At 39.8% G+C, this 25,431-nt stretch overlaps 1 protein-coding gene across 2 annotated transcripts in view; it reads right to left on the bottom strand.

The window, feature by feature from the left end:
• The window catches only part of LOC131028013 (nudix hydrolase 3), a 250,278-nt gene that overhangs the window by 138,457 nt on the left and 86,390 nt on the right, over positions 1-25,431 (bottom strand). For both annotated transcript variants that reach the window (XM_057958133.2, XM_057958132.2), the window contains exons 7-9: positions 19,342-19,428; positions 19,089-19,195; positions 17,123-17,294 (exon numbers count right to left, since the gene is read on the bottom strand). In XM_057958133.2, the coding sequence (XP_057814116.2) occupies positions 17,123-17,294; positions 19,089-19,195; positions 19,342-19,428 (366 nt within the window). The remainder of the gene's footprint in view (positions 1-17,122; positions 17,295-19,088; positions 19,196-19,341; positions 19,429-25,431) is intronic.

Below are 25,431 nucleotides of genomic sequence, written 5' to 3'. Positions count from 1 at the left end.
TTCTTCCACCATATCTTCCATGTTTTCTCGATATCCGGTGATATGTCGGGATGATCCACTATCAATCACCCAGGTGCAGGATTTGTTGGAAACTTGATTTGAAAGTGTTGTGTAGAATGTGAGCATTTCAGATTCCTCTTGAGAGTATGTTTTTCCAACCTTGGCATATGTTGCTTGCTTCTTTGTTCGATCTAGACAGTTAGCAACATAGTGTCCATAATGGTCACATCGGAAGCATTGAATTTGAGAGACATCTTTTCTTGTTTGCCCTTTCCATTAAATTTTCTCTTCCTCTTGAAATTCTTCTTCTTTCCCTTCTTCTTAGAGTTGGAATTAGTGTTAAGAACATGAATGTCCTCATCTAAACCCTTTTGTTTGCTCCCTTTGGTGAGTAGTCTAATTTCTTCTAGAAGACAGTCAGATCTTAGTCTGTCCAAGTTAGGAAGTTCAGGTCTTGCACTTATGCCTTGCACAAAAGGTTCCCATGACTTAGGTAATCCACTTAAGGCAGTGTAGGTTAATTCCTTTTCATCAATTTTACGTCCAACTGAAGATAGTTGATCTCGAAGTGCTGTTATCCTCATGAAGTAAGCATTTATAGGTTCATCTTTATTCATGCTTATGTTCTTTATTTGCTTCTTGAGTGCAAGTATCCTGCCGGTATTATTGATTTCAAATGCATTTTCAAGTGATTTCATCATGAGATATGAAGTTTCTTGTCTTGCTAGGATTGGAACAATGTGATCTCGAACAGCATCTATGATCAATCTCATGGCCTTCTCATTGTTTTCTATTCAATGAGATTTTTCCGGTTCATCTTTAGGTTCCGTGATTTTATCGTATACATATGAGTATACTTTGTTTTCCTTTAGCAACATAGTGATTCTTAGCTTCCATGATGAAAAGTTATTTACTCCATCTAATCGATCCTCAAATCTGATCGTGCTTGCCATGTTTGATGAAGGAATTTGATTAGTCTTCAAATTATGTGATCTTTAGTTACTCAAGTTCAATTTAGGATCAGATTATATCTTGGCTCTGATACCATGTTAATGCAAATTGAACTTATTATAGATATAGATAGATGTGAACTAAATCAAATTCAGTCTTCTATTTGCAGCTAAGTATCTTTAAATTCAGTTCTTTAACTTCTTTAGACTCAAGTAGAGAAAGACAAATCACAGGTATGTAAAGATGTCTTTAGAATCTAATATCAAAGAATGCAGTAGATGATTTGCAACTAGTATAGAATCAGTTACTTATCTGTACTTTGACTGATATGAAGCAGTGCCTGATATATAATATTGCTCAAGTCCACCTTGATCACCGATAGACCTCGCCCAAGTAAGTATACAGTAATGTCTAATATGATGATTAATTCACTAATAGTGAATGCCCAGCACTTGAAAATATATATTCAATCTGCAGTATTAGGGAAGACTCAATTGCTATTGAAGACCAGACGATTTCATAGAGGTTATTTGGAGGTAAAATCGTGGAGCTAACTGCATATTTTCAGGTCTGAGACAGAGACTGACCAGCACCCTATGAACCATCGATTTTGATCATATGTAATTGGGAAAGCATCTTCTCAAATAGTTGTGGACAGCGATTTCATCTATGAAGGAAGGTGATCTCCTTTGATGCATTTTGTGGTGATTTGGGGAGAAGTTCCAGCTAGTATGGCAGTCTGAAAACCAGATCCGAACCCTGCCTACCTTCCCACGATTTTGATCATATCCATCCTTTTGGAGCATCGAACTTGGTAAAGGACGATAGTGCTACACTGGGAAAAGGACAGCGACCATTCCTAGGGGTATTGAGGATCATTTCGAGCTGTTAATGATTTGTAATCAGTCATTTCACACTTGCAGCAAGGCGAGTCAAAGGGCAGTTCGATTTGGCATTGGGAGCACTTCAAGGACTTGGATATTGCTTGTGTCTTCATCACCATACCTTGAGCGATATATATCAGGTTCTTCGCAAATTAAATTCATTGAAATTTCAATTGCTGTGCATAAGTCTGGTGAGTGCTATTTGTCCTCAGAAAAATCTGAGAACTAGTCATTGTTATCAGTCCTTATGAAGATTTTGTAATAGCATATTGAGCTGGCATATAATAAGTTTTATAGTAGTTTGTGGCTGCATCTTGTATGATCAGTTTCTGAGGTTGTATGACATCTATTTGACATAATGACAGTCCATAGTTATCCATGTTTGTCAGCTTCAATTATCTTAGGTTGCTGTCTAAACACTCTGGTTTTCACACTTCACTTTCAAGTTATTTAAGAAGGATCTTGTAATGGACACCCTAGAATGCCCAAAAACTAAACCAACTGCTGATAGGAATTTAGTCAAACAGTTTGCATCCAACTCCTTATTTCTCAGTTTAATGTTTAAACCTTTTATGGCTTCGGAAATGAAATGTTTGTTTGTTTTTAAGTCTTTGCATAGGTTTAAAATCACATAACATGAACTAGAAGGAAATTACAATAATATGCAACATGAAGATTGAACTATTGCTGATATGATATTATTTCCAGAATTAATAAAGTCAAATACATAGCAGATTTTTCAACTCACTAAATACTCCAGCATTTTTGACATAATGTTCTAACAATGACTTCCCATCTTGCTGCTACAGTAACATGAATAGTGCCATGCTATAGTAACGTGAATAGTGCTGCGCTACAGTGCTGCTACAGTATTAATTAGTCTTCAATCAGTCCAATATCTTCATAAAATCATCCCTTCAGAATGGCATAAGCATTGGTCAAGAAGTGAAGAAGGTATGAGCAAAACACCAAATCTGCCTGTAGCTGGAAATGCACCCAATCTGCCTGTTAATGAAGCTGATAGCAATGGATTCCAAAGGCCAAACCCCAAGGGAATAAAGTCTAGAATGTCACAAGAAAGGATAGACGTCCTCTAATGCCAAGAACGGATCTGCAACTCACACATCAATTTCTTCTCATATTCAACATGCTGAATGAAGCCACAAAAGCTTCCTTTTATTATTTCTCCAAGGGTCGACCCAACTCACTTGAGCAATGTGGGATAAAATATGTTCAATATAAAACATATTAAAATATTCACTTATGTCTCCCTTGGGTGCCCCTTTGATTTGCACACATCCCCATAAAATAAATATTAAAGTAACACTTTAATATTTTACAATTAAATTAAATGTTACTTTAATAACACTTCAGGCATTAAAATATATTAGCAATCGGGCTCCGAATAGCGCGAGTGATAGCTTGTCAAAAAGCTCTCGTCGAGGAGTATCGAATCCAATCACCAAAGCTAGCCTTCGTTGTGTCTTGCTGACTTACTAAAAATAGTAAGTATGCCTAAAACTAAGTCAATCAACTCCGTTTTAGCCCAAACTGGAAATGACTAGGCCAAAACACTCCAGGATCCCCTTAAACCCTTCGTTAGCCCTCGGGACCATGTAGAGCTAGACTAACGCACATACACTTGGTCAACTACTAAAGTGGGGACATTACAGATCTTTCATTAAAAAATTAGTGTTTGATGTCCCTTATATCAAATTGAAAATATGATCAGCAAGCTGAGAACTTGTTAGCCAAGTGTTTGATGAAATATCTAAGTCAAGAAAATCAGAGATTTGTATCAAAATTAGCAAGGGACATTATACAAGGTGGACAGTGCTCACATCTTCTACCTGATCTAGCACTTGGATGATTTCACATACTCTTATCAACCTAAGAGGCAATCTGGAAAACATTATTTTCTTGATCTCATAATCATCCTTGGCATTAGCCCAAAAATCTTCCAGTTCTATCCTTATCTTATCATACAGATCAAAATCCGATCTTGCAATGTGGGGTGTGAGGTGGTAGAACTGTAATTCCTCCGCTGACTTCTCCACTGCTGCCAATATTGGGCATAATTAATCATAATCTCCCATGACAATTGGAAATTCGAGCCCACTTTTCTTCTTTTTCCGAATCTTGTAACAGGCAATCAATTGTCTTATTACTTCCAGCAGCACCATTTTATCTGTCGAGTATCTTGGGAGCCTGTAGGGCTGGGAAGAGAATCCCTAGATCCAAATGTAAGTGAATTACAGAGAATAGATGAACCAAGCCCCAAACTTCCTTACCAATTTCCTCGCCTCGTGACAACCTTGTGTGAACACCTTCGTGCAAGGATCAAACAAATGTGCATTGTGAAGGTCTCATTTGCTTTCCTGAAATAAGTAGTGTTGTACGGGTGCAACTATGGATAGCATTCATGGACTTTTAACTGCCCCAAACCACATCCCATGACTCCTTTGCTTGATATTCCGTTGAACTTGCCCATTCTTGCCAACACACAGACGATGTAAGAGCTCATGTATGTTGTCGGGAAATATGTATATCTTATGTTTCGACAGTAATGTCATTTGTTAGTAGTTAGTTAGCCGATGGGTAGGTAGTTGGAGTCACGACGGTTGTGTCGCACCCCTTCGGCTATTATATATTGTACTACCTACAGGTATTGGTGGGTGTGTTGTTTACAACAGATAATGCTATGAACATTGTATACACTCTAAGTTATTAATGGAAAGCTTATTCTTGTATTCATGTTGTTATTGCATTGTTTATTTCTGCATTACTTCTGTATTCCTTTTGTTTACCCAGTGAGGCAAACATTTGGCGTCATTGCCTAGACATACTCGGGAACGGAAGACGCGGACGGCGCACGGACACGATGGGCCTACCCATTGGTGAGATAAACCCAGAGGCCGACGACACGCAAACAGAGCTCTACAGCGGAGAAGACACTGCGACGAGGGAATTTTCAATTCTACTCCAGGTAGCCATTGAGACCTACATCCGACAAGAGGCCACAGAGGCTGAAATCCCACCAAGTGTCGTGTGGACAGCACTAGAGGTTAGCCCGGCAGTAAATCGGTTGATGAACCACCTTCCCCGGTTGCTTGCATAGGCATTGCTGGCACAACAAGCTCGCCTGGAGGAGATTGCCCGGGAAGAACAATGCCAAAAAATTCTCCAATAGTACGAAGAAAGCAGCCGTCGAGAAGCGAAGCGGGATGGCACGAGCCCAGGAAGGAATTGAACCTTGAATCCCATAGGGATAAAGGAACATTCTATATTCAAATAAAGGTGTCATAATATTGACACGAGTTGTATCTGACGAAAGGAATTAATAAAGGCGTGTTCTGGTTTATGTGTTGTGAATTATGGAAATGTATGGGAATTAATGCCCAACCTATTAAATAAAGATAGAAATAAGAAAGCAGAAACGGACGAGTGGGACGCTGCGCAAAGGGCCTTGATTCTGGAACAACGAGTAGAACGTAGACGGAGGCTGAGGCAACTTGCCGAAGGACGACCTGCCGAGGGGTTGCCCTAAGGGAACCAAGGAGGTGTCACGGAGGGTGCAAAAGCTGAGGGAAATTTCTACGCGTCGCCGGAACACCGTAGGGTGAGAAGCCACGAAGAGTTTCTGGAGGAAACAAGATTACGGAGGAATCTAGTCAAAGAGACTCGGGATCAGTTTAGAAACTTATCCCTTACGCCACGAAGTGAGGATCACCAAAGGAAGCCAGGAGTGGGTGCGGGTGAGAATGGAGGGGAGGACAACCGTACAGTTGTAGGAGCCACACACAGCAGGCAAAACACCATACCTCCAGTCACCCACACAGGACACACCACTGGCGCCGGAGGGAGCGGCGCACAGACACTGCCACAGCCACCTCCAGGAAGACGACACCCATCGATGGCGGGCAAATAGAAGTTGCCTAAATTCAATGGAGATGGCAACAATGATCCTGTACAGCACTGCCGTACATGCGAGACAATATGGTCAACCAACGGGGTAGTTGACAAAGCGGATTGGGTGGTGCAGTTCCCTGCCACCCTAAGAGGAGTAGCCATTGATTGGTACTCTGATGTGGATAAAGCAAAGGTGGGAACATGGGATGACCTATAGAAAGCTTTCAAGACGGAGTTTCGACGACTCCGAGATGATAATGAGATCGTGGCGGAGATATTAAGCACAAAGCAGGGAAAGCACGAGACAGTGCGAACATACAGCCGACGGTTAAAGGAGTTACTGGGGAAGATGGAGAACCAGCCGACTGACGGACTAAAGAAGAGATGGTTCGTGGAGGGGTTGCGGTCATCCCTGCGGAGAAAGATGAAAATTGTACTGCCCACTTCATACGATGACGCATACAACCGCGCGATGGATTTGGAAAGTGAAGACAAAACATCGCGGAAGAAAAAGGACAAGTCCTCTGCAAAAGAGGAGTCCTCAGGAGAAAGCAGCAATGACGAATCATCAAGTAAGAAGGTGCAAGCTCTTCAAAAGGATATGCACCATATGTTGAAGGAATTTAAGAACATGAAAGCAAGCAAGAGCAAAAATGAAGACGTGTGGTGCACTGATTGTAAGGAAGAAGGTCACACAAAAGGCACCTGCCTGAAGAAGGCAGTCTGCGAAATTTGTCAGATGTTGGGACACGTCGTCAAAGAATGCCCCTACAACATGAAAACAAAAGGGAACCAAGTATTCTTCGCGCAAGAGCAACCCTCACTGTCAGCGGGCTCCGCCCAGCCGCAAGCTGACGCCACTACATCATCTGGTGGTTATAGAGGTAACCGAAGAGGAGGGAGAGGCAACAACAACAACAACAACAATCGGAGCAGAATGCAGTATGACGTTAAGGGGTGGCCAATATTTCAATGTCGGGCCTGCAACCAATGGGGGCATCTCGCTCGGGAGTGCCAGAATACTGAAACCCCCCAGAGCCTGTGTAGATGGTGCGGCCCCGGTGATCATGATGACACAAAATGCCATAAATAGGGGGTGAATCTCCTCAATACTGAGAAGACGAGCGAAGTATTGGCGATCACTCGCGTGCAGGCAAAGAAGGCAACGTATCCCGACCCTCGCACAGAGAAGGAGAGACTGCGGGAGGCGAAGGCATAACACATTTGAGGGGATTTTTGGGATTGTGTGGATTCTATCGGAGGTTTGTGAAGGGATATTCTCCGTTGGCGGCCCCCCTTACAGATCTCACAAAGAAGGGAGCTTTTGAATGGTCCGAAAGGGCACAGGCAACATTTGAGCAGTTTAAAGGGATCATAAGTTCTTGCCCAGTTTTAGCATTGCCTAATTTCACCAAGCCATTTAAGCTACAGTGTGATGCATCTGGAGAAGGTGTTGGTGCAGTCCTCATGCAGGATAAGCATCCTATAGTCTTTGAGAGTAGAAAGTTGAGAGGTCTTGAGCGACTGTATTCCATTTATGACAAGGAAATGCTTGTCATAATGCATGCTCTTGCAAAGTTCAGACAGTATTTGGTGGGGAGTAAATTCATTGTTAAGACTGATCACAATAGTCTTAAACACTTCATGCATCAGAAGGATCTGAATGAGAGACAACAGAAATGGGTGAGTAAGCTATAGGCTTACGACTTCGATATTGAGTATGTTAATGGTAAAAACAATGTGGTGGCAGATGCCTTATCCAGAAGACCCCATTTGAGCTCACTCTGCGAGCTTACTGCTGATTGGAGGGAGTTATTGCTTGCTGATTATGCCAAAAATCAGTTTGCAATCAGCCTTATAGAAGGTACTTTTCATGATGAAAGGTACGAATTGGTTGAGGGATTGATACTGTACAAAGGAAGAATCTTCATAGTACCTGAATCTAAGTTAAAAGAGAAGATTCTGAAGACTTTCCATGACATCCCCCTCGCTAGTCACCAAGGTTATTTCAAAACATACAGGTAGATCCGAGAGAGATTCTCTTGGAAGGGCTTAAAAATGATATTTTGAAGTACATTAAAGAGTGTCATACATGTCAGAGGAACAAAGATCAACACACTCTACCAGCTGGTTTGTTACAACCCTTGCCTATTCCCGGTCAAAAATGGGAAAGTATTTCCATGGATTTCATCACGGGGTTGCCCCGGGCTCAAGGAAAGGATAGTATCTATGTGGTGGTCGACAGACTTACAAAGTTTGCTCATTTCTTCGCCATCACCAACTCTTTTACAGCAGCACAAGTTGCTGAAGTGTTCTTCCGAGAGGTGTTCAGATTGCATGGTTTACCGAAGAACATTGTGAGTGATAGGGACAGCAAGTTCCTAAGTGCTTTTTGGGAGGAGATTTTCAGATTGTGTGGTACTGTGCTCACTCCAAGCACCAGTTATCACCCTCAAACTGATGGGCAGACCGAGATAGTGAATAAGTGGTTGGAAGGTTATCTTAGAAACTATGTCTCGGAGCAGCAGAATACTTGGGTGAGATGGCTTCACCTAGGAGAACATTGTTACAATTCCTCCTATCACATGTCCATTCGGATGTCACCATTCATGGCACTATATGGTTATGAAGCTCCTAGCTTCGCAGACTTGGTATTTGGTGATAGCAGAACCCCTCAGGCAAAGGATATGATGCAGCAAAGTCAAGATATTCTGAGAATTTTGAGGGACAATCTCCAGCATGCACAGAATCAGCAGAAGTTGTATGTTGATCAGCAGCGTATTGAGCGCACCTTTGAGGTGGGCGACATAGTTTATTTGAGGCTCCAGCCCTACAGACAGTCTACTCTCAAGAAGAGTGGGGTTGAGAAATTGAAGCCTCGATTCTATGGGCCTTTCAGAGTCAGCAGAAGGGTTGGAGAAGTGGCTTATGAGTTGGAACTACCAGCAAGCAGCAGGATCCATAATGTATTTCATGTGTCTCGCCTTAAGAAGGCTGTGGGACATAATGTTGTTGCTTCAGCTGAGTTACCTCTGCTTGATGAGGAGGGAGAGTTGGTTTTGGTTCCGAAAGCTATCCTTGAATTCAGGGAACGAACTTTGAGGAGAAGGGTGATCAGGGAATACTTGATCAAATGGAAGAATCTACCAGCTGAGTATACTACGTGGGAAAATGAGGAGATTTTATTGCATCCAGCCTTACAGTTGCTTGAGGACAAGCAATTTTGGGGAGGGCGGATTGTAATGTCCTCTTCTCATTGATGCTCTTTCAGTGGTCCATTAGCCTATTCCTAAGACCCGTAGGCTAGGTGGAATGAAGAATGAGGGTCTAGCATTGATGAAACGAGGACTTACTATTTTTAGTAAGTCAAGGAATGGCCATTCTGGTGTTACTGTACTACTGAGCTCTCCATGTTTTGCCTCTGGACGCGATGATCATGCTTTTTTGAGCATTAGTTCTTGACTTACTATTTTTAGTAAGTGGCAGTGTGGCACAATCCTATTTTTGGCAGTAGACAGGGTTTTGATTCTACGACAGTTTTGGTGGTCGTCTTGACTCAGTTTCATCCTAGCAGTGTTAATAATCAGTACCAAAGTCATATGCGAAATAATTGAATATTAATTCCTTATCCTAAGGTTTAATATTTAATTAATCTGACTATTGACAAGTGATTTATTAAAAATTGGGATTAATGCCTATTTTTCCTAAGTCCTTGGCGAATTTCATGTTATTAAAGAGATATCGAAATATTGAGAAAGATATTTTTTTTTTATAACTTATCTCTAATATTCGCCAAAGTTGTGGGTCCTTGCCTTTGGCATGAGAGTTGACTTGTGGGAAATGGCGCCACTCTTGGGGTCCACATGTAGTGGAGCGAAATGCAAATGAAAAGCATGGAAATTGAAGGAAATGGCATTTGGGTTTGAGGTGTGTGGAGTTATAAGTATGAGACTTGGGCTCCCATTTCGATATCTTGAAAATTTGTAATGTTATGCTGCCGGTTTGGCGACAGAACTTGAGGCTTCAGAGTGTGTCTCCCTAGTGCTACCCGGTTTCGTACTTGAAATACAGTACCTAGTTGTGCATTGTATCCTCCTACATTCTCAGAGTTTACCATAGACAATTTTGGTGTTGAAGTGATTCTGGAAACTCGCTGGTTTTGCCTGTGGCTGAAGCATATTTTTGTGGCTGAAGCATATTTTTTATCATACCTCTCTGCTGAAGCGACTGACGGTTATGGGTATTAGCTCTATCTTCCTTCCCAGCACTGGCGATAAACTTTGTAAGTTTATCGCACGTTTGTTTGAGTTCTGAATTTATTATGCCAAATCGAAATTCTTAGGCTAGGCGTGGGTTTTCTGTGTTGCATTGGGATGCATGCAAATAAACAAGGGTTTGTTTGGGGTGTGGGTTTGATTGGTTGTCATTGCTTATGATGTACGGTGGGTTTGGGACTGGTTTGAGTTGATTTGGATGTAAAATGAGGGAGTTATGAGTATTTTGGTATTTCTATAGGCTGCTGGTTTGTACTTTCAACCTGCAAATTGGTTGTAACGGAAATTTATATCCTTGTTGTAGAAATCTGCAGTGATTCTTCTCATCTCATCTCTATGTTGTAAGGTTGTTTCAGTAGTACTGATCATCCCTTCTTTCTACTTTCATTTGTAATTCCCACTGCATAAGTGGAAGACGCTGGCTTGCCGCCTTCTAGGTTTTGTAATTCAGTTTTTGTACTCAGTCCTCTCGCTGAATAAGTGGTTGAGTGATAAGTTCAATACAATGGTCCTCCCGCTGAAATATGCGGTAGAGTGATATCTTAATGTAATGTCCTCCCGCTGAAATACGTGGTAGAGTGATTGAATTTCAGTTTCTTGTCATTTTCCCTTGGTCGGTTTACCGCCAAGAGTTTGGTTTCTATCCTGCTGGATAAGCAGAAGGGGCTGGCTTGCCGCCTAGGCATTGTAATTTCAGTTTGATTATTGTTGCTAACGATCCCCGGAACACCGTATGCTCTCACCCTCCCAGACTGGGTCTCGGTGAACAAAAGGTGGAAGGGTTCCCTTTCAGTAGTTTGGATTATTTCTCTAACCTTAACGGGTTATTTGTTGTGGATGAATTGTTATTGGACAAAAAATAAATTACTGGGATATTACAGCTTGGCGTGTACGTGAGCCCATTGTAGAGAGTTGGGTGATGGCAGTTGTCTGAGAGATTGAGCAGGTCTACCGAGACACCTACTATGCATTGAGGCTTACGCAGCATGAGTCTACGGTTCGCGAGGCTGCTCGGGTCGAGTTGGAGAGGGATGTGGCCAGTCAGCAGGCCTCGTGGGTAGCAGAGAGGGCCCAGTTATTGGCACAGCTTGAGATGGCCCGAGCAGAGAAGGCCGAGGTGGAGACTCACCTTTCGGCGGAGCAAAGTGCGAGGAGCCTTGTACAACAGGAATTGGATACAGTCACTGCCGAGAGGAGCTTGTTGCAGGATCGATTGGTCTGAATGACGGAGACAGCGGATACGAAAGAGGAGTTGCTGGAAGCCGCGCATATGGTGAAGACGGCTTTGGAGAAAGTGTTGGTGGCGGAGCGTGATGTGATTGCACGTACTCAGCAGGTTTATGAGCTCCGCGCCCGCTTGGCGGCCATCTCATCCTTCTACTTCAGGGACGCTTCCCCAGCCCCCTCTTTAGTTTTGTCTTGGATGTATATTTTGTATGGGTTGCAAGGTCTCCATTTTTGTTGTTAGTCATCGAAGACGACTTCTTTTTGGGGGGGGATGATGTTGTCGGGAAATATGTATATCTTATGTTTTGATAGTAATGTCATTTGTTAGTAGTTAGTTAGCCGACGAGAGGTAGTTGGAGTCGCGACGATTGTGTCGCACTCCTTCGGTTGTTATATATTGTACTACCTGCGGGTATTGGTGGGTGTGTTTACAACAAATAATGCTATGAACATTGTATACGCTCTGAGTTATTAATGGAAAGCTTATTCTTGTATTCATGCTGTTATTTCATTGTTTATTTTTGCATTGCTTCTGTATTCTTTTTGTTTACCCAGTGAGGCAAACAATGTAGAAGGGCTGGGACTACTTCAAATTCTTCAACTGCTCATCCAAGTTGTTACTGATTATCCTTGCCCAATCCACCATCTTTATGGCATCAATTACTTCCTCAATGAAAGTAAAACATCCATGGCTCAAAAATGAATTCTTGTGGACATCCCATAATTTGGCTCATCATTAGCACGAGATCATTGTATTCTTGTTTGAAGTCCATGTTGGTGAGCTACTTGGGCATTTTGGAATGGTGAGGCTTTGGCTTTTGCATCCATTATATGTTGATGATTCCAACACATCTCTCTATGTCGGAGTCATAAATCATAGTCGCTCTTTCCTTGGTCTTGATCATCATGGATTGGAATGTATGAATCCCAAAGGCCTCGCCTATGAGAATAATATCCTTATTCATTATTTAATGGTTAATAATGTAAACTATTGTAAATATTTAGTAGTTTCTATTTCCATTTTTGTTAGCGGTTGTTTCTTTTAGAAACATCGAGTAAATTCTTCATAATGATCTATTCGATCATTTGTTAATACATCCAAAATTTACCAAATACTTGTGTATTGTCGCCAAATACAAGCTATGGCAACTAAGCACCAAACCTTGCTGAAAAATAACACTTGGGTCCTGACAGAGCTTCCTCCAGGGAAGAAACCCATTGCATGCAAATAGGTCAATAAGGTCAAATACAAGGCTGATGGTACTTTGCATAAGTACAAGGCTCGTCTCATTGCCAAAGGCTTCTCTCAGCATGAAGGAATTGATTATGAGGAGACCCTTGCTCCAACTATAAAGATGAGCACCATCAGATTAGTCCTAGCCATGGCAACTCAGTGTTGCTGGAAGGTCCATCAAATGTACGTCAAGAGTGCCTTCCTGAATGGCGAGTTACAGTAAGAGGTCTACATGACGCAACCTCTTGGATTCAAGGTTGCAGGAAAAGAACACCAAGTGCTCAAACTAGTGAAAGCACTCTATGGCCCGAAACAAGCTCCTCAGGCATGGTACATGAAGATTGATAAGTACCTCACAGATCAGGGCTTCCAGAGGAGTCCTTCCGACTCAAATTTGTATGTCAAGACTACTAGCAGTGATATCATCATTCTGGTTATTTATGTTGATGATCTAATCATCACTGGCAGTTCGGCATCTTCGATTCAGGGAATCAAGCAGAGTTTAAGCCAATCTTTTGACAAGACTGACCTTGAGCTTCTGCACTACTGCCTAGGTGTTGAGGTTTGGCGGCAGTCTCATGGCATCTTCATCTCTCGATCCAAATATGTCAGGGCTCTACTAGACAAGTTTTGAATGCAAGACTATAAACTTGCATCTACACCTATGGAGGAAGGCCTGAAGTTGTCAACCAAATCCGGTTCTCCAGTTGAGAATGAATCCAATTTCAGGCAACTAATGGGGAATTTAATATATATCACATCCACTAGACCTGATCTGAGCTATGCAGTGAGCTACATTTCCCACTTCATGATAGCTCCTACTTCAGAACATTGGGTTGCAGCAAGGCGGATCCTACACTATATCAAGGGCACTTCAGACTTTGGTATCCTTTATGGACGGACCAAAGATCTCAGACTCATCGGTTTCACAGATTCGGATTGGGCAGGCTATGTTGATGACAGAAAGTCCACATCCGGGTATGTCTTCAGTTTGGGCACAAGTGCTATCACTTGGACAAGTAAGAAGCAGCAGGCCGTAGCTCTTTCCTCGACTAAAGCTGAATATCGAGGGATAGTAAAAGCAGCTTGTGAGTCAATTTGGATTTGAAGGATGCTTTCCGACATCCAGTTGTCTCAAGCAGGTCCTACACCCCTCTCTTCTGTGACAATCAAGGGGTGTTGAAACTCGCTAAAAATCCACTCTTCCATGACTGGACCAAGCATGTTGAGCTTCATTGTCACTTCATCCACAAGCTGGTGTAAGATGAATCCGTTGATTTGCAGTATGTTCCTACCGAGGACCAGACTGCTGATATCCTCACCAAGTCCCTACATCTGGATAAGTTTGTTAGGTTTAGGGGGCTACTTGGTGTAGTAGACAGATTAACCATTAAGGGAGGGTATTAGAATAATATCCTTATTCATTATTTAATGGTTAATAATGTTAACTATTGTAAATATTTAGTAGTTTCTATTTCCGTTTTTGTTATTGGTTGTTTCTTCTAGAAACATTGATCCTATAAATTATTTATAATAATCTCTTCGATCATTTGTTAATACATCCAAATTTTACCAAATACTTGTGTATTATCGCCAATTGCTCGAGCAGTGAGATTCACCAAGAGCCTGCCATCAGATGCCATGATTGCTCCTCTCAAGATCATAGTGTTTTGCACATTTGATGATTAGCTCCAGGCACTGGATGGCAGGAGGAAAACCAACAACTACCACAATTCCATTTCTAATTATTTTGTTGATGACAGTTGATGGAGGATGTCCGTCCTGGCCAAATATTATCTTCCTGAATTCTTCCAACTTAAACATTCCCAAGTTGGTGTCACTGACTTCCCTCCATTTTGAAATGATCTTTGACTCGAGGAGGAATCCTTTTTGTTCATTCTTGATCTGTCTATCTGGAAGTGTTCGCCACCTTGCTTGACTCTGCCATTCCTGCAAAATAAAATAATTAATATTAAATTCATGTTAAGGAAATCTTAAAAAATCCACTAATGGAAGAATTCCATGTGGCATATTCCAGACTTGGAATAAATAAAACCTCTAAAGCCTTGAATTCTTCAAATAAGAAAAACCATGCCTCAGTCACTTTTCATGTCTTGCTCTTGCTTAATTTCTCTGAAAATTTAATGTGAAGAATGAAGTCTTAAGCCTTGTTTAAATAGGAAACTTGTCCACCAAGTTGCTAAGTTGGCACAAACAATTTTAGCAATTGCATTAATTCCATTTCAATCACAATTTGTGTTTCCATAATGAGAGCGAGATGACTTGTCGTTCCGATGGACCACGCTCATCATACTTGACTTCAAAAATAGGAACTTCCATAATGTCTTGAGTTACGCTTCATTAATGAGGAACACTCCATTTTGCATGCTACAAACTTGCCTTCCACACGATTCTTTCTATCTTGGATGCATATGAGATATCTTGAAGGATTTTCTTGCCTTAGAAAAATTCCATGATCTTTTCTTTCCTTCCTGAAGTGGGTGCATTCTTGAGGTGAAAGAGAAATTTTGACTGCTTGGGTGCCAATTCTATTCTGGTGCAAGAATTCTCCTGGCTTGGGCGGATTCTGGATGGGCTTAAGGATTTTCCATACCATTGACATTTTGTTCATTTCCATGGTCTCATGCAAACCTAGGCGCATTCGTGATGTGAAGGAAGAATTTTTTATACTTAGCCGTTTTCATGATTTCCAAAACTGTCTACATGCAAGGGCGCATTTTGGACCCAAAGGACTTCTGCACACGAGGAATAATCCTCCTCTACTAGAAATTTGTACCCCAGGAGCTTGCCTAGGAACATTTGAGGGATCACAGAGGAATTTTGGAGAAGAGACAAAATCCTCCTCTCCTAGGGAAATGCGCCCAAGGAGCCTATTTGGGTACATTTGGGGCCTAGAGAGGGATTTGGGGATGGAGGATGAATTCCTCCTTGACTAGGGAAATGCACCCACTTTCCTGTCCTAAGCACAAAATGAAAGAGGTGATGGATTTTAGAATTTTGGAAGATTCCTCCTGTTCTTGGGAATTGCGCCTAAGAATAGATTTCTTCATGCCTTGTCTTTTCAAGGAGGATTTCCAAACTTGGTCACAATTTTATCACCTGCTTGCCCTTTTACTTTTTCGGATTTGGAACTGGATGCTCAAGATCGTTCTGCAGTTAATGCTTTGCCAGTTGCCAAGGATAGACTTTCCAAAAATAGACTTACTAAAAATAGTAAGTTCTTCCAAACACCAAATTAGGGTCAACCGGGACACAATGAGACTTACTAAAAATAGACACTGCTAAAACTAATGAGTTTGTTTAAACACAAAATTAGGCCAATCAGGGCCATAGTGAAATTTTCTAAAACAAACTTACTAAAAATAGTAAGTCCTCAGAAATCGCTCAAATTTCACTGGTGGCTTCCTCGAAGGATTCTCTTTTCAATGCTTAGCTCATATTTTACTATGCCCTAGATTACTGACTTCATTTCTAAGTTTGAAGGATAAAAATCCTAAAATAGACAATACATGCTTCCAGACTTAGCCAAATTACACCAAAACACTTGGGGACTTGAAGAGATTGAGGAAACTGCTACTAGACAACCCAAAACTCACAACCATAAAGACCAAGTGGACAAAAATGTAGTGGGTCCCCATTTGGAATGGGGTAATGTGTGATCAAGTCACAACATGACCATTATAGAAACATTACATAATTACTTTAATAGTTCTAATGGTCCTAGAACTTCCCTGAGCACCAACTTCATAGAAAAACTAAGTCTTAAAGGCTTGTCAGAAATTCCACCAAGAACAGGAACTACTAGCCATTTCGATGGTTCTAAAAACTACTAAAAGGTCTTATTTAGTTCATGAGAAAGCCTTAACCTCTGATTGGCAAAAACTTATCGAATTTTTAGCCAGTTTTCACCAAATTAAAACTAGAGGTACCTATTACACCCTTCTAGAAGATGATGTCCTCAATTTACCCAAATTGAACTAAAAAATGCCTCCAAAAACATACACCAAAACCAACAAAAACAAAGCAAGGCAGAGCCGAAAACTTGAGACTTTTTTGGTTGATGTTGGATCACCTATGGATGCAGATGTTCCTACATCACTCATTTGTACAAAAAAGATCTCAAAACCATAGTTTGTTAGATCCCCCCATGTCCCCCAAACTCCCACCATACAATCCATCTCGACATAATTACAAGAAAGTTAAGCAAAATATCTTGACACTGTAGTGCTCAGTGAAGTTAAGAGTCAATTCCAAAAGCAGCTTGCATACAATGTACCAAACATCTTAACATGACTTGAGGAAGTATTAACTGACACAATATGTTTAATACAAAAATCCAAAAGGAAAATTCCCTTAATCAATAAACAGATAATCTATCCACAATGGTCATTCATATAAGGTAGATATGAATACTCTATGAAATACTAAAAACTGATCTATAAAATATTCAGAAATTAGAAATGCAAATTCTCATTCTTCTACAGAGAAATTATCCATGTAGTCACTTGTGAAAACTAAATATGCATAATTCTAAAAACAGAGAAAGTAACATAAATTATCCAAAGATTACCGCTGCATAATTCTAAAAACAGAGAAAGTAACATAAATTATCCAAAGATTACCGCTTTGTCCATATCAGGAGGATAGAAGTTTGCACCCTGTGGTTTGGCTTGAGGAAATGCTTCTCTAAATTTTAAACCCTCCCATCCAAAGACTGGCTTCGCAGCTTCCTTCGACAGTTTGACAGCTGAATCGGCAGTGGTCAAAAAAGCCTTATTGTCATCAAGACATGACCTGTGTGCATAACATAAAACGTCCTCTGCCATGTCATTTCATGCCATATAACAATTATGCTCAAAACCTGTCCTAAAATACAAATAAGTGTATTGAAATTATCTTGTGTTTGTTCATGCAATTGTCATGTTTCATTTACAGAAAATACAACAAAAATTTGGAATTTCATACTAGACCTTTTCCTAAAGTTAAAAAGTAAAGGGAAAATAAAATATCCATAAAATTAAATTCTACCAAACATGGAATTGAAATGCCGATATCATTCAAGACCATTAAAAGAACATAATCATTGAAATTGGGAAAACTTAAAAAACAATAAAGCTGTAGCATGTAACTTATAGAGTGGGAGTCATCGCACATTGATGTGGCATAACCTTATATATCCATGTCTGTACGCCTTAAAATATATTTTGAGTTAATAAAGAGTTGTTAAAGCTATGTACATTCTGACCACCATGGGCAACCGTTTTACCAACTACCATTTCTTTTATATATTGAAATTGGATTCTTCTAAAAAGCATTCTCCATCCTCAATGATATTAGGTAATCCTGTGCAACTCAAACCTGAAAAATTATCATCTTGAGAATGATTAAAGTGTTAGATATTATATATAAAAAGGGTTACAAAGCCAGGATGAATTACAAAAAAACAGTGTTCCAAGAGAACCTCTAAAGGGGAGCAAGAACAAAACAGATGCTTTCTACATTTTTATGGAAAGCTCAAGCATAGCAGCTATGAAGCTTGGCTTTTGCTACAGTATCGCAAATAATAAGCCCAGGGAGGAAATAAGGCATCCATAGAGGAGCTAATACTGAAAACTTTCCGAGAGTCATCTATAAAAATAAAAAGTTGAAATTCACAACACAATCATGCCTGGTTGTATGTACATAAATAGAAAGAAGAACAAAACAGATACCTTCTACATTTTTATGGAAAGCTCAAGCTTATCGGCCATGAGGCTTGGCTCTTTCTACAGTATAGTAAATAATGAGATGAGGGACGAAAAGTAAGGCATCCATAGAGGAGCTAATACAGAAAACTTCCCAAGAGTCATCCATAAAAGAAAAATGTTGAAATTCAAAACAAGATTTATTCCTGGTTGTGTGTACATAAATGGAAATAGCATACATAAGCAGCTGAAGCATGTCAAACAACGCTGACAGAAGCTCGTAGTGATTGGTAAAAACTGATTGAGATAATTCTTGGAGCTTGTCTTTATTCCAAAACAGAACATATTGAAGTTAGTTTATCAATAATACATATATTTGTCTTTATTCCTGTCCCCCTACAAACCAAACTGCTGATACAGTACAAACCACTTGGTAAAGCCATATTTGTCAAGTCTAGACATATATTTGGAAATGTCTCTGGTCTAGTCATTGAGGGGGCGGGGGTGGTGTGGGGGCAGGGGAGGCAGGGGGGTATTTGATTGGTGTAGATTTGTCATATGAATACTATCAACAATGTGCACATGTTAAACTTGTAGAGGCATACAATGTTTGCTTGGTTATGTTTGTGATATCAATAGCACATTTGTTTAACATAAAGGTCTATTTGTTATGAGATTGTTCCTCGTTTATAAGTAGTTCATTTCTATGGCTTATTTAACAAGCCTCTTTGTAATATAATAGCAGAATGGCTCAAGAGTATAGTGATTTTATTTACAAGCACAAAATACAGTTGACAATCATAAGTTTATTTTGTTAGACCTTCAATGGCAATGGTTGTGTAGGAAAAACAAACTAGTCCTGCTAACTACTATGTAAAAGATGGAACATAGATATTCTCCATACCATGGGCCCTTATTAACCAAAAAATAGGCAAACTTCAGCTTATCATATTCAGAATCTTCAGAATGTTGCTCCAGCCATTTTTTCAATGCAGGGTTGCTACACCACACCTGAACATAAGTTCTTACATCTCAACAATAAATCAAACTAATATAAATAATCAAATAATCACTGAAGAAAAAACAACAATAATCAAGTTCTTGAGACTTTCATGGCTAAAGTCTAATTCAAAAAAGATGTAGAAATATGCACCAACCTGTTCATAAAATATGCAGTCCAAGAACTTAGCAGCCTCAACTGTAAGTACTAGCGCCTCTTTATCTCCTTTGCTAAGTCCACTTAACTACCTCACAGAAAATACCAGCATTAGAGTACTAATTACATTCACATGGGCAAACCAAAAAATATCCACAACAAAAGTTTTATAATAAAAAGATCCTGATCAGAGTCAGGCAAAAGTTAACTGATGAATAGGTGAATATAGAAATCTCCTTCAAAAAGTAAAATCATCTCTACTTATAATTAAATAAACTACTTCTAATTTGCACAAGTTAAAATAGCTGATTAGATTTGGAAACTTGAAATTTTATTTCATATTTCTTTAATTAACTATGCTGACAAGGCTCACTTGGCATTAAATTCCATGATATTTATATCAGGATTCAACTGTGTAGCTTTTCAGTCAAACTCCTTGACCCATATTTCATGAGTTGTGGTTCAGACGAACCCATCTCTCATGACTTGTAGTTCAGACGAACCCATCTCTCGCGAGAATGAATGGTTCAGTTATCACTCACTGCACCTGGATGATGCTCCCTTGGGTGAAGCATCAAGACTTTCCAGCAGATCACCCATCCCAGTACTACTCAACCAAAGCGCTAATATGAAAAGCAATCTTTACTTCAAAAGGAAGCTATGTTATGGCTGAATATCAAGTGATGATTCAAAAGCCTATTTTGAGAACTGTCAAGAAATATCCCCCCAAGGCTGAAGTGCATGAGACAAGCACGAATTCTCCTATGGAACTTGAGGATCATAAAGTAGATCCACCCCATTTTCCAAGTAGCAAATCCATTTGGAATGATATGGATAAAAGAATAACCTTTATCAGGTTATTAGGGATCTCAGGAGAGGGATAAAAGCCCTCAAAAAGGAGATTGCCCCAATTCATCAAGTGTTACAATCCCAGAGCTTACGGGGATGTAAAGACCCTTCCCAGATTTTCAACAAACTTTGCAATTTTTTCAACTTAACTCCCAATCGTTTTTCCAACAGTTTCTATGTGTGAGATTTTGCCAAAATCAAGAGGCAATGGAAAGCACAAATAAGAGAGACAAAATATATGATAGAAATAAACTGTATTCTATCAAGCTGAAAATACTGATCAACTGGATCATCAATCGATACATACAATGAATATGAGCCTTCTTATATAGGCAAGGCTATATGGATATGTGAGCACACAAACATGACATGTGGCTCAATAAGAAACAAGGGTAGGTAGGAAATAGGTGTGGGTAGGTAGGAGAAACAATATAATATTCCACATGAGGTGGATCACCCACTGAATGTGAAGTGTAACAACAAGATCAACACCATAAAAGGTGGAAATTCTCCTACACACACTATCCCAATGTGGCACAAACACCCAAGTGTCTCATACCCAAACTACTATGAAATGCATGTACCTAAGTAAACTTAAGTAAGGTGTAATAATATCCATGATGAATAATTATTTACACCAACACCCCCCCCTTAAGTGCAACTTAGGGGAATGCACTTAAGTCTACAATGCAACTAAGCAATGCAAGATGGGTCCCGGCTACGAGGCCATGTTAGGTACCCATGTACAAATGCAAATGCATGAAAACCAATGCAAGGAAATCTCTCACAAAGCAGGGAAAGAGAGAAAAACCCATTGGGAGAAAACCCTCCCCCAAAAGAGAGATGAAAACTAGATACAAAGAACTCTCATAGAAGTGTGTGAAGGACAAAACCCCATGTGAGGAAAAAGCCCCCCCCCATATGAGAGAAGAAGAAGAGAGACTAGGAAGCCCCCCCTCAATCTGGAACCTAAACCAATGATAGAAGCTCGAAGATGAATGAAGAAACTGCTCCATGAACGTCGAACAACATTCCTCCCCTTAGGAAGAAACAAAACCAAAAGTGTATCCATCAAGTCTCCCCGACCATGAAGGGAAGATCAAGCAAAAATACTCATGATGAAAGGAATCTTTGAAAACTGCTCAAGTGTCCCCATGTCGATGTTGAAAGGTACCCCCTCCAAAGGTGGTAAACTGTGCCACACTGCTGAAAAAGGCACTCCAAGATCTAGTGGAGATGAATGTAGAACAATATCCAAAGACTCATATGTCTCCTCAAAAGATAAAGAGACCTCCTCCAAGTGTTGTACAAAAGTATCCACAATCATGTCAACCTCTAAAGATTGATCATGTAGAGAATGCACAAGAGGGTCAGAGTTATCCCTCGCAACAGTCAAAGAAGGATCATCTTCATCAAAGAGAAGATGGATGTCATGAATGGTGTCTCCCAAATCTGCAATGTAGGAGTCCACAAACAAACCTACAATGTCTGCCAAGTAGGCATCCCAATCAACTGAAGCTGGAAGACATGAAATATCCTGCTGCACTGAATCATAAGAAGGCAAAACTGTCGCACTAGCTGCATCATCAAGTGCAATAGGTGGTGTGATATCAATAGAAGGAGATGAAATGCAAGGCTCAAGAACGGGGTCACATGTGAGAATCCCCAAGTTCAAATGCCCAAAGTTCTCCTCAAAATCTGAATCATCAACATAGGAAGAATCAACCTCATCAAGAAGACCAAAAACTGAAAAAGAGTACAACCGAGATGCATGATCAACCACCCCAGTCGCAATGATAGCTCCACTCTCCAAGTCTCTAATGATAACTGAATCAGGTGTGAACTCCACAGTTTTCCTAGTTGCCCCATGTGTGATTTGATAGATGGAAAGAAGATTATTTGTCAAGTGAGGTACACACAACACATCATTGAAGGAGTTATCCCCAATGGCAATAGATCCTTTTCCAATCACATCCATGTATGTATGATTGCCCATCAAAATCTGCGGCATGTGGCAAGGCTCAAATGTAGAAAACATAGACTGCGAAGATGTCATATGATGAAAAGCCCCTGAATCTAGAAGCCATCTCCCTGAATCATAAATTGTAGTAGCACAAAGAGCTTGTCCCTTTCCTTTATCTGTCCCAAAAGAGTGATCCTTTCCTTTATCCTTGGAAGAAGAAGCCGATGTAGACATTCTAGAAGGTAGGTTGATTCTATTCTTCTCAAGAAGATTCTTCAACTCATCAATATCCTTCTTATAACAATGATGTTCATCATGTCTTGACTTCTTGCAATATCCACAAAAAAGATTGTCCTTATATGATTTCCTCTTAGGTGAGAATGGTGAATCACCTTGTTGTGGAGAGGAAGATTGTGCTCCATCTTGTTGTGGTTTAGACTTAGGTTGCTTTTGATTCTTGCCTTTTCCTTGATTACTTTGATTCCCTTTGTTAGCCACCAAAGCTTATGACTTTGAAGATTTGAGAATCCCCATCGTGGTCAACTTAGATTGCTCAAGTATCAACATCTCCGTGAATGAATCAAATGAGGGAGAAGTGTATGAGGAACCTTGAGCTAACCTATGGGTGTGAAAGCTACATACAAAGGTTGCATACTCTGAAGGAAGCTTGTCCAACAAGTTATAAACCAATTGAGCATCCTTTTTGTCAATTCCACAATCCTTTAGCTTTGCTCTTAGCTCAGTTGTTTTTGTGACATAATCTTGGATTGTATCAAAATCCTTGGGATCCAAAGTTGTGAGTTCACTATCAAGCTTGTAGCCCTTAATCTCATCAACCTGACCATGCAATTTCTTAAAAATATCCCAAGCCTCTTTAATTGTTGTACACTTATCAATGTGAAAAATGAGGTCATCTGATACATACTTTCTAAGAGTTCCAAGTGCCATAGCATTCTTAGTAAGCCATTCAATTTGAGCATTAGGATCAGCTTTAGGATCAGGTGGTGCTATAATAGTTTCATTTACATAATGAATGAGTCATTTTTCCATTAGTTTACTCCATGCCTTAATCTTCCATGATGCATAATTATGAGGAGTTAAAAGTGGAAATTTAGGAGAACCCATAGCACCAAAATGAAAAAACACAAGATAGACAGAGGCACAATCACACAAGACACCCCCCCAAAATACTCAATCAAGAAATCCCCCAAAAATGGTGATTTTGGCACTTTATACTTAGTGCGTATACAATGGGCCACTTTCAAAACAAGGGAAAGTGGACTTCTGATTTCAATTTACAACTTCTCAAAATGAGATCTAAGAGACTTCAACAAATACTGCTAGTGATCTAAACTGAGATCGAAGCAAAATGCAAGTACCAAATATGCCAAAAATGGCCAAATACAGAAAGTACAATTTCTACTTAAAATCACTGCAAACAGATGGCAGATTATGAAAGTAGATGAAAAAATATGCACTTTCAAAAAAAATGGCACCTGAAAAGGAGTCCATAGGAGCCCAAATGAAGCCTCCAAAGTTGTAAAAATCGGGATTTCATGATTTCCGAAAAACCTGTATCCGAGAAACAGAAAAATCCTACACCATTGTACAGATCACAAAATTCTACCCCAAAACAAAAAAAATTGCTCGAAAAAAGGAGTTCGGATGAGTGAGATATCGCTATTTGAAAATCGCCTGCAAAATTATAATTTCTGGAAAATTTCCGTCGCGGCTTCAAACTTCAAATGCCTCTAGATTTGGTCTCCGAAGTCCGATTTGGATGAAACAAAAAACAAAACTGACTTTTTTGGACCTCCTCAATCCAATCGTAACCTCAGATTTGATCCATCAAGCTTCAATAATAACCTGCAATAGAAAATTCCAAAATGCAAACCCCAAATAGCATCAAATTTCTCTCAATTGGCAAACCAATGACACTCTAATGGCTCTGATACCATGTGAGATTTTGCCAAAATCAAGAGGCAATGGAAAGCACAAATAAGAGAGACAAAATATATGATAGAAATAAACTGTATTCTATCAAGATGAAAATACTAATCAACTGGATCATCAATCGATACATACAATGAATATGAGCCTTCTTATATAGGCAAGGCTATATGGATATGTGAGCACACAAACATGACATGTGGCTCAATAAAAAACAAGGGTAGGTAGGAAATAGGTGTGGGTAGGTAGGAGAAACAATATAATATTCCACATGAGGTGGATCACCCACTGAATGTGGAGTGTAACAACAAGATCAACACCATAAAAGGTGGAAATTCTCCTACACACACTATCCCAATGTGGCATAAACACCCAAGTGTCTCATACCCAAACTACTATGAAATGCATGTACCTAAGTAAACTTAAGTAAGGTGTAATAATATCCATGATGAATAATTATTTACACCAACACTATGTAATCTCTGATCAGAAGTTTATAACTATAATAATTCTGGCTTTTTCTGTTTTGGAAAGTATTTGCAATACTCAATCATTGATATCATTTAGAAACTTTAACGCCATACATACAAGAGAATAATTAAAATTGACAATAGAACTGTTTTCTGTCTACAATGACTGCAACACGCAAAAGAAAGACCTTCCAACCTGAACAACAGATATAAGGATTCAATGATTGATAAAGTCACCACTTACAAAGATTCCTGAATTTTCTTGTAACTAAGCTGCCTGGAGGTCGCTGCTGCAACTTGAAGCATCTAACACCCACAGAAATCCTCAAATATTACCACAATTTGCTGATAAAAAGGTAACCAAACAAGAAGAACCTCTTGTAGGCGCGCTGTCTTGCTTTGGCAGCGCGCATCTTGTCCTTCTTATCTTTTTGCAACCATCCATCACACATTCTTTGTGTCTTCTTTACATCTTTCAAGCTGTGATATACAAAATCAAAACATTTGTGGCTTGAATCCACAACATATTCCTCATGTTTGACTCTCAAATCTAGAGTGCCATGTTCTAATTTTTCTTCATGTGTAGGAATTTTGTCATCATGGGAATCAACTATCACACTAGAAGATGCATTGTGATCACCTAAAGAATCCATACCATCATTATCCATGCTAATCTCATGCCCTACATCAAAGGAAGCCATTCTTATCACTCCTATAGAATCCTCTTGTGGATCTTCTTGCAAAGATGATGAAGCCTCATGTGAGTCACTCCCTAATGCTATCCTTTTGTCATCATGAACCGAATTTACATGTTTATCAAATTCTTCATGTAGATTTTTGCATACTTCATTTGAATTTT

Source organism: Cryptomeria japonica, chromosome 5 (assembly GCF_030272615.1).
Source record: "Cryptomeria japonica chromosome 5, Sugi_1.0, whole genome shotgun sequence".
In the NCBI taxonomy this organism is placed as follows: domain Eukaryota; kingdom Viridiplantae; phylum Streptophyta; class Pinopsida; order Cupressales; family Cupressaceae; genus Cryptomeria; species Cryptomeria japonica.
The sequence above is the reverse complement of the archived record's forward strand: the minus strand, read 5'-3'. Positions and strand labels throughout refer to the sequence as shown.